The 10,681-nt window shown below is 36.6% G+C and overlaps 2 protein-coding genes across 4 annotated transcripts in view; both read right to left on the minus strand.

Annotated features, from left to right (window-relative positions):
- The window catches only part of MAMDC2 (MAM domain containing 2), a 278,192-nt gene extending 273,785 nt beyond the window's left edge, over positions 1-4,407 (minus strand). For 2 of the 3 annotated variants that reach the window (XR_005831848.1, XM_040620255.1), the window contains exon 1: positions 4,348-4,407. The gene's annotated coding sequence lies outside the window, so the exon portion shown is untranslated. The remainder of the gene's footprint in view (positions 1-4,347) is intronic. The other variant, XM_040620254.1, reaches the window with a different exon arrangement.
- CUNH9orf135 (chromosome unknown C9orf135 homolog) overlaps positions 1-10,681 on the minus strand; it is a 77,912-nt gene that overhangs the window by 13,506 nt on the left and 53,725 nt on the right. Inside the window, exon 5 of the mRNA XM_008690945.2 lies at positions 4,348-4,405. Within this exon, the coding sequence (XP_008689167.1) occupies positions 4,348-4,405 (58 nt within the window). The remainder of the gene's footprint in view (positions 1-4,347; positions 4,406-10,681) is intronic.

A 10,681-nucleotide genomic window follows, 5' to 3' on the forward strand; every position in this document is an offset into this window, starting at 1 on the left:
AGCTGCATGACTGGAAGGAGCTATTAGGCTCCAAAATGCTCCCACTGAGGGCTTGGTCATTTGACTCAGTCCTTGGCATTACCTTTCTTTCCTGCTGTCCTGTAGGTTGATTTCCAACAGCCATATTTAGAATCTTGCCTACACTCTGGCTTACCACTTTTTTCACCCTCTCAAGTCAATGGCTTTGATTCCATTATAGAAATTCAGTCCCATGTCCACATCCTGGGCTCCGTCATTCTCCTGAATTGTTCTACATCTGAAATTCCAATAAGTTCCAGTATATCCCCTTTGCTCATTACCTCCAATTCTTCCAGCTCTCTCACCCCTTCACTATTGCCATGCTTGGTTTTTTTTCTCGACATTCTCATTCCTCTGACCCTTCAACTTCCTGAGTTTGCTACTCTCTGCCTGAACTAACTCTCTTCCTTACTCATCCTGATTGTGCTCGGTCAACTCTCCATCTTCAAACTCAGCTCACTTGTCCTTTATCCTAAAAGCTTCTGTACTCTTTAAACAGCCAGCCTTGGACCAATCATCTAACGTACGCTCTCTCTAAATTTTCCTCTATTTTGGTTCTTTGGGAGAAGGATGGGGAAGCTTTTAAGAGAAGGTATCTTTCGTTGAAATTGGGGTGAGCCATAAAAGTATCCAACTTAAGAGGTGGACTTCTGAGGACGGAGCTTGCAATTCTCTTCCTTTTCTCTCCTTGAAAATGATTTCATAGCTTCCTAATACTCTGTATTTATTTACTCATGTCTAGAGCTATGGGATGATAACTTGCACTCACTTTAGAATTCCTATAATGCTATCCCACTTTATGCAAGTATCAATTAAACAAATATAAGAAATGATAATATAGGGGCACCTGGGTGGCTCAGTCGTTAAGCGTCTGCCTTCGGCTCAGGGCGTGATCCCAGCGTTCTGGGATCAAGCGCCACATCAGACTCCTCTGCTGGGAGCCTGCTTATTCCTCTCCCACTCCCCCTGCTTGTCTCTCTCTCTCACTGGCTGTCTCTTTCACTGGCTGTCTCTGTGTCAAATAAATAAATAAAATCTTTAAAAAAAAAGAAATGATAATATAAAAATTAATAGTTTCAGTTCATGCAAAACATTTGAAATATGAGTCCAGTATTTTAGGATTTCTTCAGTAATTGCATAATTGCAAAGGCTGTAGCCTGAGAATGGTGTAATGTGTTTATGCTAAGTCCACATGGTGAAGTCTCTAGCAAGAAAAAAATATTCTCTTTGTCAGTATTTTATGAATCATACACTTGTTTATGTGCACAGTAACTTCTATGTCAGAGTTCAGTCACTATTCTACTGTTATTTAACCACTTGCTGTCATTATAATCTAAATTTTTCTTTTTGTACCCTATAACAATGTAACAAGGTAAGCATTCATTGAATGGGGGCGCTAGAAGCAGTGCTAAAAAACATGCCTCAACATCAATTACTTTGGCAAGGAACTTGGAAGTGAGTGAACAAAACTCTAAATAAGCCAAATAACGGCCAGGGCATGCTGTGCTGTTAGTGTGGAAACAAGCAACATGAGAAATATTAGAAATAATGTTAAAAAAACTAAAAGCACGAATATACAGCACAATGGCCAATGATTTATGCACCCTGAGAATACATCTCACATTCTTTATCTTTATGCTTGTGGAGAAATCAGTCCTTTAAAAGTTTGTGGGTTTTTAATTATGTGTCTTGCAACTACCTTTTGTTTAGAGATGCAGCCAGATCCTGTATATATAAGGAAATGGACCTGAACTGCATTTTTAAATAATATATTTGTTTCCTTCTGGTTTTTCTGATTTTAAGCCATCATGCTTGTTGCACTGGAAAATTCTAAAATGTGTAAAGACAAAGAACTCACCTAGAATCTCACCATCCAATGGCCAACTTTACTAGCATTTTGACAGTTTCTTTGGTTTTTCCTCTATATTTTTGCATAGTTTATACATACATAATGTTTACATATTATATTAACATAATAAATTTTATATGCATACAATTTTGTATCTTAATATTTTTCTTAACCTTAAATCAAGATTTATCAGGACACTAAGAACCATTTATGGACATTATAAAGGCTACAAAATAACTCATCGTGCAACTGCAACATATTTAATAGAACTACTCCTAATACTAAAACATTAGATACTTTCCAAGTTTTGCCATTACAAATAATTCTGTGATGAGTATCCTTGGATATAAATTTTATCCCTAGTTGAGTTATTTTTCTCTGAGGAAGTTTCTTAGAAGGAAAATTATGAGATCAAATAGTATCTGGATACATATTGCCAAATTCTTTTCCAGAAAGATTAAAACAATTTACAGTCTTCCTGGCAACAGATGAAAGTATTCATTTCATCCCATCTTCAACCATTAAATATTATTATTTTTTAAAATATTGCCAATTTTATTAGCAAAAAAAAATTTTTATTGTTTTAATTCACATCTTTTAATATTTGTAAATTGGGATTTTTCCCTGTATTAGCTAGTTTTACATTTTTTGCTTTATAAATTGTCTATATATTGTCCTTTGCTCTTTCCCTAGTGTCTTAACAATTTTCCTGCCAATAATATATAATACATATATATTACCAATTAGGTATTAATCTATAAGCTACCATATTTGCTTTCTTTATGGTTTGAATGATCTTTTTTGATGAGAAAAAATAAATAAGACTATAACATATAACATAGGGTCATGGATCCTATACTTCCCTAAATTGGTTTTACTCTGGTTTCAAAAACTTTTGATTATTCTCATCTGTTTATTATTTCAAATAACTCTTATAATCTCAGAGTTCTAATGGAAAACAAAATCCATTTTTAATATAATTATTAAATTTATGAATTTAATCATAATTAATTTAGTTTTCCAGTTTCCTAAAATGGTTGTTATTCCCTTGTAGTCAAGATTTCTGTATCAGTTATCTTTGGGTGTACATTTGTTAAAATAAACTTAATGGAATTTATTATTATCTTCTTGGAACCTTTCATGGGTTGCAGTCAGAGAGCAGCTGAAGCTCAAGTAGGCTGGACATCCAACATGGCTTCCTCACTCATGAATCAAGCTCATCAGTGCTCCTCCTCATGGCCTCCCCTTCCAGACGAGTGCCTCGATTTCCTACATGGAAGCTCAGGGCTCCAAGACTTGGAAGCAGTCTTCTTCAATCTAGCCTAGACCTGGCATAGTGTCACTGTTGCCATGTTCTATTGATCAAATCAGTTCCCTGACAGCTCAGATTCAAAAGAGGGGACATCATTCACCTTGCTGTGGGGAAGTGGCTTGTGGAAAGTCCACCATCTTTGGAGACAAACTACCACCTCTTCTTTATTGATCTTTATTTGGTTTAGAATTTTCTTCACAAAAGTATTTAAAATTTGTGTTGCTACAGTAATTTGTGTTTTTTTTTCTTTTACAGTTTACTAAGCAGTGCTGATATGAAGCAAAGATATTATTTTTGATATACTTATTTTGTATTCAATCACCTTACTAAATGGTCTGATTTCTACTAATTACTTCTCAATTTAATATCTTAGTTCTCCTAGGAAGATAATCATACTCTCTGAAAATAAAGATGACTTTATTTCCTCCTCTTTTTCTATAGTTAAATCTCTTACCTATTGTACCAGTCAAGACTTCCATAACAAAACTAAGAGGAAGCAGCCTTATTTTGTTTCTGTTGTTTAATTTTTTAAGTACAAGTAAAATGAAGTTATAAACTGGACATATTTTATCAACACGCACATCTCCCAGAGCTAAATTACACCACTTACTTTTACATGTCAATGCAATACAAATGAATTGAAAGGTAGGTTTTTTTTTTTTTTAAGAATTTATTTATTTATTTGACAGAGATAGAGACAGCCAGCGAGAGAGGGAACACAAGCAGGGGGAGTGGGAGAGGAAGAAGCAGGCTCATAGCGGAGGAGCCTGATGTGGGGCACGATCCCATAACGCCGGGATCACGCCCTGAGCCAAAGGCAGAAGCTTAACCGCTGTGCCACCCAGGCGCCCCGAAAGGTAGGTTTTTATTCCAGATAAATTGAATTCAGGGAAAAGGACAATAAGACAAGAAAATGACTAATACATTTTGGACACTGCAATATTTTCTTCCTGAAATCTATAAACTTCCAAAACTAAATCATAACCATAAAACATTCCACTGACTCTCACTAATAGCTAATATCTCTAAATAAATGTACAATATCATAAATCTCAGCAATTTGTCCTTTCTTCCCAAGCTTGACTATTTACACTAGATGTAAAGAATCATTTGAAGTACATAAATAAGTAAGTATCAGAATAAGGCTTTTCAGCCATTTTATACTCACAAGTGGCTGGTAATCATATGGTGGAGCACACTCTTCAGCATATGTGGTCGATGCACACCTAAGAGGGATAAGTCAGTATCTGAGAGAAGAACGACTCCAAAAAGAACGATATTCAAAATGTTTAGTGTTACATACTTTACATTAAATAAAAACGTTTCAAGGAAGATTGGCCCTAATAAAAATGTTAAAACCCCCAACTGTCCCAGACCTTGTTTATAACATTACCTACCACCACAGGATGCCCTTCCTTCAACTACTTCCAATTCAGCACCACTTACTACTCTCCTGTACTAATGATAGGCTACCAATCCCAAGGCCTTGAGCTTCGGTGCATTCCAAACTTGTGGGATTCTCTTTATCACCCACTTTCTGCCCCTCAACCCTTTTTGACCCTATGCCCCATGTTCTCTGCTAGATGACAACTGAAAAAGATAAGAGAAGACAACCAGGTGGACTGAGATTATATAGCTTTCCCAACTTCCACCCCATTAAACACATAGCAACGCTGAATAAATACATCCTCCCTCCCCCAAGTCTGTAAGCACAGCTAAGCTCCAAAGGGAAACCCTAAGGTGCCGGAAATGAAGAGGATACTCACTAGAATGGGAAGCCATAAGATGATGTGCCAAGGCTAGAAGCTGGAGTTTGAACTGCATATGAAGGGCTCGAGATGTGGCCTTGGGTTCACAGAGGCAAAGAGCTAAACTCCTACTTATAGCCAGGAGCCTGTGAAGTCCGTACCCTCATATAAAAGAAACCAAAGAAACTCCAGCCACCAGTCCAGAGAAACTTGCAAAAAAGCTTCTCTGTTTGGAACTCAAGGTGGGAGAAAAATTGTTCTCTTACGAGAAATAATTATATAAATTTTAGAAAGCCCTACTTCTGTTTCTGGCAATATTATGGGACTAGACAATCAAAGAAACTCCTCTGAGAATTGCACACTTAAAAATATTGGGCACAAGGAAATTTGAACATTTTAATGCATGGCTATGCTGGTGGGAAAGAGAATTTAACAGGTAAAAGAATTCCAAAATAACAAGGAAGGCGAACTCAGAATGGTTATTGGGTATAGGTGCTAATATTTTACCTGGTGGTAACCACCGGTTCCAGAAACCAGGTGTGGTTTCCAAAATAATAGTATTAGCACTACCTGGAAACTTGTTAGGAATACAAACAACGGGACCCAGCCCCAATCTGCTGAATTAGAAACCTGGGGGTAAGGCCCAGCAGTCTGTGTTTTAACAAGCCCTCTACGTGATGCTGATGCGCGCTCAAGTTTGAGTACCAGCAACTAAAAGAACAAAAATTAGAATACACTTTTCAAACTAGCAAATAAATTCTTTTAAAAGACCAAGCTAATAAAAAAGCAGGAAAGGAGAAGAATAAAAGGAAGAAAGGAAAATCACTTCTGCTCATCAAATTAAAATCATAAAAATAAAAATCTTTGCAATGACAATGAAAGTAAAGAATTAAACTCATCAGTGAAAGTATTTCTTGAATTCAACTGAACGTCAATGTGTATTACATAGTACAACTCCATGATTCTATACCTAGAATAAAATTATTTTCGAAGAAAATTTGAAAGCAAAAGCATATAAAAAGACACATCCACAAAATATTAACTGGAAGTAAGTTAGTGTTCTTATATTAATATAATATGTAATTGACTTTGAGTCAAAATTTATTAGTTATAAAGATCATTACCTACTAATTAAAGGAACAAGCACCAGGAAGATCTTAAGTCAATAAACCTAACAACACAGCATATATAAGTAAAAAAAAAATGACAGAATCACAAATATAAAATGACAAATCCACAGTCAGGACAAGATTGTTACACATTCCTGGATCCCTAAGCCCAAATATTTACATATATCCTCCAAAACCATATAGATCAACAGCAAAAGCAAATGAAATCACACAATCACCCATGCCAACAGTATAACAGAGGCTAGAGAAGACTACAAATTTCAGTTTACGTGTAGGTGGGAGAACAATCCAGAATCAGTAGCACCAGATCCGGAGCCCATTCTGGAGCAAAATCAGGTGGGGATTACATGGAAGAGGGGAGAGGGTTGCAAGTCCCTAATGGGGATGGAACACAGAAGGCATCACCCCCAGAAAGAAAGCATCCTTCTCTGATGGGGAAATACTGAGAATAAGTCAGAGACTAGAGGATGTGAACATTGGCTTTCCAAGAAAGTGGCCTGGAAAGCATCAAGACCATCGTAGCAGTCTTGGAAAGGTGCTGTCTCTGGGAAAGTTAAGGGTCCTAGAACTACCACTCTTTAAAAAAAGATGCCTTTAATGAAATAAAGTTCACTTCACTGTTCCAACAGTAGAGGGCACTCTTGAACTAAGAGATTGAGAAAACTGCTCAATGTCTCATTGCCCCTCTTTAGAATACCAGATTGCTGCTAGTCCAGGAAAATTGAACATACTTAAACTGAACAGAGAAGTGCAACATTACTGTAAGAAAAAAACAGTAAATGGGAATCAAAACTAAGCTGATGAAAACCCTCTCCAGAAACATTCCCAAATAGTCACAGAAGTCCTTCATCAGTATTTCTATTTGATGAACTGGATTCTATTCTATGTACTGGAGATTCAAGAAAATGCAGTAAAACAAGAAAAAGAAGCATAAGTGTAATAACTGGAGTGGAAGAAACAAAATTTTCATCTTCCACAGATATAAGACTGTCTACATTAAAAATTCCAAGAGAATCTACAAATGATAACAATAGGCAAGTTTCACGAAGGTTGTTGGATACAAGATCAATATACAAAAATAGCATACCCATATGCCAGCAACAAGAAATTAGAAAGCATAATTAAAGTGGAAATGTCCCATTTATAACTGCAATAAAATCTCTAATGTTCCTATAGGAATACATCTAACAGAAGATTTAAAAGACATTTATGACAAAAATTAACAAAATTTGCTAAAGGACATAAAATAACTCCTTTATTTATAGACTCAATACATGTTACACATACACACATGTGTGTATTCATAATTTCTAGAACAGTTTACAATCTGACATTTTATATATAACTCGATTAAATTATAATTTAAAATTTCTATTGATCAAAAGACACCATAAACAGTGTTACAAGAGAAGTCATAGACAAAAAGATGATATTTATTATAAAATTAAGTCAAATAATATTAGTATCCAGAATAAATAAAAAATTCTTAGAAATCAATAAAAGACAATATCCTATACAAAAATGGCCTAAAGTTATAAATAGTTCAGAGTAGAAGAAAACAAAATGGCCAATCAATACTTGAAAAAAATTCAATCTTAAAAGTGTCTTAAATTCGGTAGTGAAATGCAAAGTAAAACAATAACATGCCATTTTATACATCTTATATCCATTTGGTAAAAATTTAAAATCTCTACAATGTTTATAAGGATATGAAAGTATGAGCATATTCATACACTACTAGTGGCAACATCTTACAAAATTGAAGGTGCATATATTTAATAGCCAGCAATTATATTTCTGAATATTAAGAAATCCTTGCATAGTATATACTCAGGAAGACACATATAAGGATATTCAATGCAGCTTTATTTGTAACAATTGGAAGCCAATGTCTATCAATATGGTGCATATATTAGATGACTCTGTAAGTCATGATAAATTGTCTCCCTAAAAAAATAAGAAGCAAATACGGCAAAAATATTAACTTACATTATAACTGGGTAATAAGGAGATAGGTGTTTGAAGAGTATTTCATATGGAAATATTCCATAATCTTAAAATGTTTAAGGGTTAATAGATGACAGTGAACTTGTTTCCATACCTTATTCTCATCCAAAGTTATGACCCAGATGGTATAATTATCAGTCAAATAGAGTGTTGCTTTGGGCAGGCCAATTTGAAAGGCATCTCTCAATGCACTTAAAGCAGGCAGAAACCCACTCCACCCAAGCTCAGGCCCTTCTCCCTCTCTTTATTATCACCTCCCAGCACAGAGTCTGATACAAGGTAGGCACTGAGAAATTGATCAAATGCATGAAGCAATAAAAGTAAAATTAGAATATAAAAAGACATAGATTTACTACAAGGAATCAAAGTAAATAAAGGTGGAAGGTTAAAATATTCAGTGATCTTTCTGAAAATGTAATGTGGCTCAACAATACGGAAACTTTTATGATACTGAATGATGACTGTCAGTGACTCAGTTATAAACCATATGATATAACCCCCCCATCCCCACTTTTTAATCTGAAGAGCAGGGCAAAAATCTTCAAGTGATATATTTCATCCGATTTGAAACAAGATGGCCTTTTGAAAAGAAAACCATGGAAATCAACATAGATCTTCCTCTTAGATATCAGCTGAAGGCTATAGCCAAATAAAGAATATAATGAAAGAATAAGTCCATTAGAAGGGAAATGGCCTTCGGAGAAACTCAAGAAGGCGAGATGAGAAAACTAAGGGAGGCATGGGTTCTTGGCCTGAGGAAGAGGTGTCCTGGCTCATAAACAGACCTCTCCGGAGGTTCCAGGAGCAGAGCTGCAGTACACCAAAGTCAGTGCTCCAGTCTGACTTACGACAGCCAACAATAACTTTAGCTCATTGTCTGGAATCATCTCAAGTAAGCCTGTCCCACGCTCCACCACTCCATCACTACCCGTAGCTGATAGGTCCAGATATCAGCCTCCAGCTCAGATTCCATCAGGACTCTACCATGGGATTCCTTTCCATGGATAAATGAGGAAGGGTCAGTCAGTTTCCTGTGAGAAGAACTATGGGATGTAAAGTCCCTCCCCTCGGAGGGAGAAAGGGAAGCCAACAGGAAGAGAATCCTGGTCCTGATTCCAGTGGTCTCCGAAGCTCAGTTCTTCCAAGGACTTTCCCAGAGTTCCGTGTGGTAATTCAAACTCTTTTAATAAACTCTCTTTTTGGCTCAAGGTAATTTAAATTGTACATTTTTTACTTAAAACTGAAGAGTCCTATTTTAATCAGGTAATCAGAGTCTGAGGCCATTGACCATTGCAATCTTATAACTAACTCACCTTATTCTGATTCCAAACACTCTGTACAACATTGTGATTATAGTTTGCCTTCCTTTTTCTTTTTCTCTTTTTCCCCCCTGTTAGGCTGACATGACTGGTGTGCTTGAACATTTTATTTCTCATTATATATTAACTAATTAAAATACTGGCTTTTCTTGTGGGTTTAATGAGCATAAGTCAATCTCCATGAGTCAGATAAATTCTGAAGCACAGAGAAAATGGCTTTTCTGGAAATGTAAAACTGCAGACCAGATGCTGGTAAATTTACCAGTATAATGCCATGCTGTAAGAACACTTGGAAGGTGGACAGCTGGCTTTTGCCCAGCACCACCCACAGTTTGCCGCACATGCCCTCTCCAACCTTTAGTGGTTTTAAGTTGGAGAACAACTAAAGGTGATCTACAAGATAAAAAAGGGAAAGAAGTCTGATATTGAAATTATTATTAAAGCCATGGAATTAGTTAAAATGACTACAACTGCCTACAACTACAACTGATATCGAAGTGATTATTAAAGCTACGGTATTAGTTAAAATGGCTACAACCGCACTAACCTCTGTGGTAACATGTGTGAATCTGTGACCAAAACCCATGAAATCACGGTTTCTTAAACTTGGAAGAACTTTAAAGGTCAACTGCTTCTTTTCTGTTTTGTCTGAAGGAGAGGCAGATATTCCGGCAGCAGCAACAAGGGAACGTGACATCTACTCAGCAAATCAGATGGTCCCACCTCAGAGTCTGAACCTGAGTAAGTGACTCGAAGACCCCAAAAAGTAGAGAATTAATTTGGAATAAATCCCCTTGCTGGCAGCAGGAGAGGCAGAGCCCACCATTTAGGATGGGTATAGCCCCTCTGGCTATGGATCCTACTTGACTCTGTGTGGTAAGAGAGAAGGGGAGCTTACAACCTTTCTGGGAAATTCTGTCTCATTCTTAAAAGAAATCATCATTCTTTTTTAATCTCAAACTGAGCAGAGATTCCTCTTCCTTCTACCTCTGGAACGAAGCCATGCAGAGCAAATCTGATCGTTCTTCCACATCTGCTGAATGCCAGGCCTTTTTTTAATGTACCACTAATTTACCCTCAAACTTCCCCAGCTGAGTAATTCTCATCTCAATATGTTCAGTTAATTTTACTTCTTGAGAACATTTCTCTTAGAGACTTCTGTTCTCTCTAGTCTCAGGACATGGTTCTCCAAAGCTGCTGCACAGCCAGCACGTTGGGGAGCTTAGTCGTGGGGATAACTGCCATGGCTCTCCTGTGAAGGATTTTCTATTTGGTCGAGAGGGAGGTGGGGGGATGGG

This window comes from Ursus maritimus, unplaced genomic scaffold (assembly GCF_017311325.1).
Source record: "Ursus maritimus isolate PB19 unplaced genomic scaffold, ASM1731132v1 scaffold_34, whole genome shotgun sequence".
NCBI classification, from domain to species: Eukaryota; Metazoa; Chordata; class Mammalia; order Carnivora; family Ursidae; genus Ursus; species Ursus maritimus.